We start from the raw sequence: 10,231 nt of genomic DNA, 5'->3' as shown, positions 1-10,231 counted from the left end.
TTTTTATTTTTGTCACTATATGTACATGTTTAAATGTATATGTTTGTATGTGTGTGTGTATATATATATATATATATATATATATATATATATATATATATATATATATATTTGCATTCTCTTTGCACTGGAAGCTTCGGTCACCATGACAAATTCCTTGTGTAAGCATACTTGGCAATAAAGCTCATTCTAATTCCCATATGGAATTGATGTTGATAATAGAGACATTCTGCTGCAGAGCGATTATATCTCTGATAATTACCTCATCTCTTGTATGCTGAGTTTAGCAAAGATAAGTTTATTCAGTAATTGTGGCTAAATTGGTTAGGAATAATACTTGTATTAAATCAGATATTCCATCGCAGCCTAGTAGTAAAGACTTTATGAATTTCTTTACTGATAAAATTTTAATCATCAGAAACAAAACTGGAATTATGCATCCATCTGCCACAGCACCCCAGAAGACTAAAATTCTTTCCTACAAGCAACTTCAATCCTTCACTGTTATAGGACAGGAAGAGATAACAAAAATTATCAAAATCAACAACATGTTAATTAGACTGATTTTAAAACCCCCATTTATGTCGAAAATACTAGAAAAGGCAGTGTCCTCCCAACTATGTTAATTTTTACATAGAATTTGCATTTGTGGAGAGGAATTAGCTTGGTTTGGGACCTATCTCTCTGACCGCTACCACTTTGTCTGTGCAAATGAGGAGCTGTCAGATCAAATTAAAGTATTGAGTACCACAGGGATCAGTTTTAGGACCCTCTGCTTTTCTCCCTATATATGCTCCCCCTCTGAGAAATTATCAGTAACCAGGGAATTCGTTTTCACTTAAAGTGGTTCAAAATGCAGCAGCGAAAGTGCTAACTAGAACCAAGAAATACAATCATATCAGCGTTACATTGGCTTCTTGTTAAATTTATTGGCACACACACACACACACATTCAACCTTTCAAAGTGTATTGTACAAGAAACATACACTCAATAACAATACCATCTCTGTAGGTTTTTTTTCCTTAATGTTACTTGAATGTTTGATATTATTTTTAGAAACTAAGCAGTTTTCTTCATTTGTTTCTTTATTCTTATTTTAGTACTAACCGTTTCTTTGTCTTGAATAATTACTTGAGATTAAAATTATATCTATCTATCTGTCTGTCACAATGTTGTATATAGGCCTATACAATAATCAAGGAAATTAAAAAAAGAGATGTCAGAAAAATAACTTTCCACTGTAAACAACAGTGCCTCTTTGCCATTTATTTGAAGTTTATTAAATTTTTTTCTCAGGTATTGTCCTCTAGTCTTATATTATCAAAATTCATTATAAATCAGGCGTTGGAGCAATTCAAATTATTTTTCATATATGGATGAATGGATGTTTGTCCTTTTAACAATGGGATTACTTAACTGTTTTAGGCTACATTTGTGATTAACTCATCACACATTGTCTCCATCTCTGTGCAAAAGCGCACCTGTAAACGCATGAACACACGTCAACATGTTCTTATGTTCCCGTAATAATTATAACTCGTAATAATGATTTATGATTTTGTTTCACATATTTCGAATGTTCTACATATGTGCCACCACATAGATTCTGAAAAATCCTTTATGCGTTCTAGACAAACTTGTGCAGGCAAGTTTTCTACCAAGGTGAAAATGTTGAGAGGACTTTAATTGCAACATGTTCTTTGTTAACATTTTCTGTCATTTGATTTGCTCATGTCTCTTACATTTTCAGTGAGCATCAGAATATCATTCTTACATTATGGCTTTAACCATGTATTATGCACCACCAACCAAATGGCGAGTTGATTCCTCAAACTCTGGTATTCTTCCTCTCTATACCATGTCTACAGAAGCAGAATATTTGTATGAATAAACAGAGGCAGAGTTATTTTGTGTTATAATAGACTTGCGAGTACACATGACATGTTTTGAGTGGCACACGCAATCTCTGAACGAGAGCAGGGAGATTTGAAAGTGCGAGTCTAGTTTTAAATAAAAACAAAGGAAATCCATGTGCGAGCGCAGAGATTTGTGCTCGCACAACTGGTAAATGTCATGACATGCATGTGATCTAAAGCCATAAAAGAACAGAACGCAAAGTCAGAATGCACCCAATGCTCAAATTCAAGTCCAAGTCATTAGTGTTCAAGTAGTAGATGAGTAATGAGTCATCACAATCCTGGAGTCCTGGACTCGAGTACAATACTGCAGGATGGATAAGCATTTACACCTCAAATGCGATGTGGTCAAATGCATTTTTGACAGCATTCATATATGATTTTTGTAATCCGATCACAAAACGTTTTAGACCCCATTTAGACCTGTATTCAGCACTGACCACATATGATGTTATTACCATAATCACATCTTAATACCAGGTGTAAACGGGGTCAGTGAGACTTGTCAGATTCAGATGGGATTAAAATCACAAAGTACATCTGTGAAACACTAATTTCCCAAACCTCTTCAAGGAAAACTTGTCCTGTTCGAATAGGGCTTTAGATGATGTTGCTCTTCAAACTATTTACTCAATATCGTTGGACATGAAGATGTTTTCTTCTCACTGTGACTACTTGGACAAAACCTTTTTACATGTGTATATAGATTACTTGCTGCACTGAAACTTTTCACACATCAAGAGGAGGGGTATTTTTTTCTCCGGAATGAATTCTCTTGTGTTTTTTCAAGCTGTCTGGATGAGTGAAACTCTTTCCACAGTGTGAGCACTTGTAATGTTTTTCTCCAGTATGGATTCTCTCATGTATTTTCATGTTTTCTAACTGAGTGAAACACTTCTCACAGTGTGAGCACTTGTAAGGTTTTTCTCCAGTATGTATTCTCTTGTGTTTTTTCAAGCTTTGTAACACAGTGAAACTCTTTCCACAGTGTGAGCACTTGTAAGGTTTATTTCCAGTATGAATTCTCTCATGTATTTTCAGGTATTGTGAATGAGTGAAACTCTTTTCACAGTGTGAGCACTTGTAAGGTTTATTTCCAGTATGGATTCTCTCATGTATTTTCAGGTATTGTGACTGAGTGAAACTCTTTTCACAGTGTGAGCACTTGTAAGGTTTTTCTCCAGTATGGATTCTCTCGTGTGTTTTCAGGTTTTGTGACTGAGTGAAACTCTTTTCACAGTGTGAGCACTTGTAAGGTTTTTCTCCAGTATGAATTCTCTCGTGTTTGTTCAAGCTTTGTAACACAGTGAAACTCTTTCCACAGTGTGAGCACTTGTAAGGGTTTTCTCCAGTATGAATCGTCTCATGTGTTTTCAGTTGTTGTGAATGAGTGAAACTCTTTTCACAGTGTGAGCACTTGTAAGGTTTTTCTCCAGTATGAATTCTTTGGTGCTGTTTCAAGTCGCTGGCTCTAATAAAGATCTTCCCACATTCAAAGCACATATGAACCCCAGCACCAGTATGTATTCTCTGGTGTTCTTTACAATAGGACAGGCATGAAAAACTTTTTCCACAAAAAAAACATTTGTAAGGCTTCTCATTTGTGTGCGTTTTCAGATGTTTTTGTAGGTATGTTGCCAAAATAAATGTTTTACCGCACTTATCACATTCAAATTGTCTTTCTCCTGAGTGACGGCGAAGATGACGTGTGAGATGTTGTGCATATGTGAAACTTTTTCCACATTGATGGCACGTGTAAGGCCTCTCTCCTGTATGAACTCTCATGTGTGTATTAAGCTTGCTTTTACATGTGAAACTCTTTCCACACTGAGAGCAGGTTGAAGTATTTTTGGCTACTCTTTTTTGAGTTTTTTTTGGAGATAAATTCTTCTTAGTCTTTGAGCCACACAAAGATTTTTCTCCAGTTATTAAATCATGATGGTTCTGATCCTGAAGTTTCTCCTCCACTTCATTCAGCTCTGTAAGTTCATCTTGCTCTTTCATCAGCTCTACAATGAACACAGTAAATTGACAAATCAATTAAAAAGGGAAAAAATATAAAAATCAAATTAAACCCAATTTAATGGCAGAACTCAACAAACGTTCAGTATTTATAAGGGGTGGGAACTGCCTCCTGATTCGATGCCGATTCAATATTTATCATGATTTTTTTTTAATTATTGTAAATTGATATATTAGCTGTGTTAACTAGTGGTCGACCGATATGAGTTTTTTTAATGGCCAGTGCAGATATCCAGAGAGAAGGGTGGCCCGATAGGCTAATATAATGATGATCTCACACATCTTAATATAATAAAAAATATTTACATCAAATTTCTGAAAACATATTACTTTTATTTAGCACTATATTTACTCAAAATTGCATACAATTTTCATGATAAAAAATATTTTGTGTGTTTTAAATTGTAGTCAGCAGTTTATTTTACTTTGTTTAGTAATAACATTTTATTTGCACATTTAAAAATGTTAATATAATGAGGACAATAACAACAGTAATTAACAGTAACGGTGCATTAGCAATCACATTTTCTCACAAAAGACAGAATCAAACTAATTGAACATACAGTGCACCATGAACATGACATTAACATTAACAGTAGCACACGTAAAGTGCTTCTACTTTGAAGTTGCTCTCAAGCGCTGGTGCGAATCTATCAAGCAGCAATCTCCTGACAGCTTTCAGTTTACATGGCCCGTATCGCCTGCTTATACTGTCACAGACTGATATATGCAACATTCATGAGTCAAAGAAACTGAGTATTGATCCAGGCTGATAAAATACATGCTTAGGAAAAAGATACATGAGCGCTCCACCAGAAGATGGATTTGCTCAAGTTTTGAGATTCGTGTTACTGAGTAATTACTTCTGTCTAAATGACATACCAACATACTTATGGACAGTATGTGATAGATGTTTTATTGATATTAGCCATTATATCATCAGACAAGACAGTTAAAAGTAACAGGGAACTGTTGAGGAGAGTGAAAGAGAATGAAACTTTAAATATCATGAGCTCATGCGCGTCTGTCATGGCCCTGATACACGTGACAGTTTAAATGAGATGTTGTTCGCCAGTCTATTATTGTGGCAACACGATGGCATTTTACAACAAAAACTGTGATTGTAAAATCATTATATTAGCATATTTAGCAAAACATTTGTATTTTAAAATGAATTCAAACTATTTCATTTTATCAGGGGCGCCGTATCATGGCTGACCCTGCACTCTGACCCCAGCCTAGCTGGGATATGTGAAAAAGAAGAATTTCACTGTATATGTGCAAAAATGTATAATGTGTGATAAATAAAGAAAATTATAAATTAAAAATTATAATTAAATTAAATTATTAATTATTATTAAATTATAATTAATTATTATTATTATTTAAAATTCGTTTGCCTCAAGAATCACGATTTGTAAATGTGTTTTTAAGTGACGAGTTCAGTGGAGCTGATAGGTTTTTGGTCACCCGTTTAGTCATGCTGTCAACTTTTGGGCACTGTGTAATTTTTTCACAAGCAGGATCAAAGATTTAGTCACTAAGTTAAAGATCTGATTATTGGCTGAATGTAATAAATGTAAGAATTCCTGAGAGAGGAGACCTTGCTAATAAATCGGGTACATGTAATGATGTAATGAGTCGGGTAATGATGACTAAGACTTAATAGATATTACAGTTTCATTTACTGTTAATGCATGATTTCTGTAAAGCTGCTTTGAAACGATGCGTGTTGTGAAAAGCGCAATACAAATAAAAATAACTGGACACGTGTAATATACAGTAGGTAGATTTTAGGCCTAATCTGTGAATTAAGAATGTGGATATAATCATGATAGTAGACTACCCAAACAAGACCAACTCTGATTGATACACAAAGCTCAAAAACAAAAATACCTGAACAGTACAGAAAGGAGAAATGTAACAGGTGTGCTATGTGGATATGAAGTAGACTGTTTTAAATAGTCATCTTCACCCTGCAGCTGAACAGCACTGAAAATAATAATAGCAACGTGTTTTTGCATTTTTCATATCAAACGCCATTATCATGTCAAATGTTTACACTTTGAAACATTACCTAATTATATGTACTGTATTCTTACATTTTGTATACTGAGCCGCTCATGATTTCCAGCCATGTGTACAACCAGGGTTTAACAAAGTTTATTATGTTTCATTTAGTGCTTCATCTCTCAAGGCGAATTCATGAAAGAAAATTTGTTTTTGTTTTTTTACTGTGGGAACAAAACCAGTGCTCTGTCCCTTTACGAGTGCACGTTAAACAGCATCTACGCTACACGGAGAGAGATGGATTTACAGTCCAACAGAAAGAAACTGTTGATTTCTTGTGTTGCAACGTGTGGATTTCTAATTTTCACCAACATGTTGAACACAGAATGAGCAGGGATACTTAAAATGTTGTGCAACAAGTATAATCCCACTCCGAAATACATAGTGTTTTTTTTTTTCTGCTATTTCCTACACGCTGGTAATTGCTGCTGCTAAGACACTTGGAAAAGAGTGTGGACAGTTCTAGAAGAGCACACTCAGTATCTGCACGTTCTTGTGCCTCACAGCGTCCAGTATATTGTGTGCTTGCGCATCTTTGCAAGCTAAAAAGAATCAAGCTTGCTTGTCTGAGAGTGCTTGGTAAGAAGACTTTGTTCACTCCATGTATTTATTGTGCTCTCTCACTTGTGGTCCACTTGCACTAACATTATAAATGCAGCACTGGCCCAGGCCATTGGACAGTCCTTATTGTCAATGTCGAGCCCTACCTTAAATTTAAAATAACAAATTAAGACTATAAGCAGAAACTTTACTCCAGGGTCACTGACACCGCAGAACTGTTATGACTTTGGAAAAATTACAATAAAAAGATTAGGGATGCACCGATCGATCAGCTGCACATCTAAATCGACCAAACTTCATCTTAAATCTGTAATCGGCCCTGCCACTTACTGGGCACAGACGAGAAAGAAAAGGAAAATAATAAAACATATTTGCACAGAAGCCCAGTAGGTAGCAATATGTATGAAGATTGTGAATTGGCAAAAAAAAACAGCCCTCTCGTGAACGCACACAGGAGGTCTAGAGTAAATGTATTTTTAGAGTTAAAAAGGACTTAAATATTTATCTGTTTCTCATCCACACCAATCATATTACTCATGAAGATGTAGATTTGACCACTGGAGTCTTATGGATTACTTTTATGCTGCCTTTGTGATTTTTGGTGCTTCAAAGTTCTGGCCACCATTCACTTGCATTGTATGGACCTACAGAGCTGAAATATTCTTCAAAAAATCTTTGTGTTCTGCAGAAGAAAGAAAGTCAAACACATCTGGGATGGCATGCAGGTGAGTAAATGATGAGACTTTTCATTTTTGAGTGAACTATCCCTTTAAAAGACAATTGAGCACTTCGAAAACAACAATAAAAACAACAAGGAACTTTTTAATGCAGACGTGTTGTTTGTCTTCAAAATGTAAAACAACATTAAAGGAAGAAACATACCTGAGGGAATAAAATCATCATCATCATCATCATCACTCTCTTGTTCCTCTGTTGTGGTTTCTCCTCTCATCTTCATAAAGTTCCTGCAGTCCAGCAGCTTCACTGAACACATCTTCACTAGTGTCTGCAGCATCTGCTGTTCATCATCATCTTCATCACTCTGTTGTTCCTCTGCTGTGTTTTCTTCTTTTATCTCCTCCTGCTTCACTTCAATCTTCACTGGTGTCTGCAGCATCTGCTGTTCTCCAGCGTTACAGACAGAAGTCAGAGACTCTGTGGAGGTTTGATCACCCTGATTACTGTCACACACACTCCCCTGAGCATCAGTAGAACAGAGTAAAGTGAGCTGTGAGTCCTGTGTGTCTCTGGATCTCTGTTCAGAGAGTTTGTCCAGCAGCCGCTGTGGTGTGGACTGATCTCTGCCGCTCCACACTGAATCCTGACATTCTGTGGAGGTCCCATCAGTCACACACACTGAAGATTGACAGGAAATCTTTTCCAGCTCCTGACAAACACAACACAATCACATCTGTACCGTTCATCATCACAGAGTCACAGTCATATCACATAATTTGAAAGCTTACTTACAATCTCAACTTTAACTCGCTCAAAACAGGTGCAGGATGAAACTACTTCTCTCTCCATCATCTTTGTCTTCAGTGACGTCACCTCTATCTTCAGATGAGAGATTTCTGTGATGAAATCATAATTAAAGTCTGGACCTCCAAGAATTATGGACATATTATGAACAAAGTGGTCCTCCACAGTAATAAATGTTCTCTTCTAATGATGTCTGCCTTTCATATATCCATAGAGATGACTTTAATCATTAATCACCTAAAGAATAATTACTGTAATATCTGTTGAGTAGGAACAAACAAACATTTTCACTAAAATCACAATCTCAACTCAGTGAAGTGTGTATTCATATACAGTCAGAATATTACAACAAACACTTTAGAAATTAGATGCTAATGAAATTTACCTGAGTTTGATTTCCACAACACATTACAAATGAAAAACACTCAAATTCACAATGCTCCAGATGCTTAGATGATATATCTAATAACTTGTTTATCCAGTCACATACGGCGAAAAAAAGCTTCTTTTACAATCATTAAAACAAAAAAGAGAGAAAAAGTACATGAACATAAAAAAAAAAACACACACACACGAAACTAGAAATCTCACAAATAATATAAAACAAATTGAACACTTACCGATTGAGAGCTCAAACTGTTCTTCGTGATAAATGGCGGTTTGCAAAACAACTTCTGGTGCTTTCTCGCCTCCTACTGGACTGGAGTGTTGATGCGTTTGGCGGGAAATAGTTACAGTATACATCAAACTTTTATCCTTGCCCCACATTTCCATCAAATGTGTTAAAAAGGAGCCTGTTTAGCTCCAAAATGTCAAATAAAGCACCATAGAAGTTACATAACTTATTCACTTCAATTCCCCTCAGCCAAAGCTCTTAAATGGACCACAATAATTAAATGAACTCTAATGATGGTGTGTCAACACTGTTCCTCACACAAAGGCGGCCTGTTATCTCCTATCCTAAATCTTCTGCCACCTCCTTATTAGTTTCTGCTTTCCTCAATGGGAAGTTCGTCGATGACAGAGAGTGTCTAGTATTTCCGATGAATATTAAAATGTTGAAAAAATATATTATTTTTGGAAACCCTTCCAACATAAGTTATAATAAACTAACAAACATTTTTCAACACTTATAGGTTAATGTTTACATATAGTAATGTATTTTTCAAGTTAAAAGTTAACATTATTAATGCATTACAAGCTAACATGAAAGAACTGCACATGAACAATTGTATTTTTCTAAATAAACATTAAAAAAAAGATTTTAAAATGCTGTGAAATGTATTGTTCAAATTTGTTAGTTCATGATGCTTTTACTAATGGCAACAAATACAAAATTATTGTAAACTTAAAGTATTGCCTATTTTCTTAAAATGTGTACTTTCTCCCCCTTAAAACTAGTTCAGAAAACTGACATAAAATGGTGGCATGGAAATGTTATAGCAGACAGTTGCTTCTAAATTCATCATATTATTTTGTAGATATTAAGAATCTTGCACAAGAGCACAAAGGTGATTGAGGATTTCACTAATTCTCTCCAAATGATCAACAGTTGAAGTCAGAAGTTTACATACACCTTAGCCTAATACATTTGAACTCTTTTCACAATTCCTGACATTTAATCGTAGAAAACATTCCCTGTCTTAGGTCAGCTAGGATAACTACTTTATTTTAAGAATGTGAAATGTAGAATAATAGTAGAGAGAATGATTTATTTCAGCTTTTATTTCTTCCATCACATTCGCAGTGGGTCAGAAGTTTACATACACTTTGTTAGTATTTGGTAGCATTGCCTTTAAATTGTTTAACTTGGGTCAAACGTTTTGGGTAGCCTTCCACAAGCTTCTCACAATAAGTTGCTGGAATTTTGGCCCATTCCTCCAGACAGAACTGGTGTAACGGAGTCATGTTTTTAGGCATCCTTGCTCGCACACACTTTTTCAGTTCTGCCCACAGATTTTCTATCGGATTGAGGTCAGGGCTCTGTGATGGCCACTCCAAAACCTTGACTTTGTTGTCCTTAAGCCATTTTGCCACAACTTTGTATGTATGTTTGGGGTCACTGTCCATTTGGAAGACCCATTTACAACCGAGCTTTAACTTACTGGCTGATGTCTTGAGATGTTGCTTCAATATATCCACATAAATTTCCTTCCTCATGATGCCATCAATTTGTGA

The 10,231-nt window shown here is 35.5% G+C and overlaps 1 protein-coding gene across 1 annotated transcript; it reads right to left on the bottom strand.

Annotated features, from left to right (window-relative positions):
- Nucleotides 1-833: 833 nt before the first annotated feature.
- On the bottom strand, nucleotides 834-8,609 carry LOC127418774 (zinc finger protein ZFP2-like). The gene is made up of 4 exons (XM_051659589.1): nucleotides 8,439-8,609; nucleotides 8,042-8,145; nucleotides 7,454-7,958; nucleotides 834-3,927 (listed from the first exon to the last, which is right to left on the bottom strand). Exons 2-4 carry the CDS (start codon nucleotides 8,099-8,101, stop codon nucleotides 2,648-2,650), a joined length of 1,845 nt encoding a protein of 614 aa, XP_051515549.1. The 5' UTR covers nucleotides 8,102-8,145; nucleotides 8,439-8,609; the 3' UTR covers nucleotides 834-2,647.
- Nucleotides 8,610-10,231: the final 1,622 nt, after the last annotated feature.

The sequence above is a fragment of the Myxocyprinus asiaticus genome, chromosome 28, assembly GCF_019703515.2.
Source record: "Myxocyprinus asiaticus isolate MX2 ecotype Aquarium Trade chromosome 28, UBuf_Myxa_2, whole genome shotgun sequence".
Lineage (NCBI taxonomy): Eukaryota > Metazoa > Chordata > Actinopteri > Cypriniformes > Catostomidae > Myxocyprinus > Myxocyprinus asiaticus.
The sequence above is the reverse complement of the archived record's forward strand: the minus strand, read 5'-3'. Positions and strand labels throughout refer to the sequence as shown.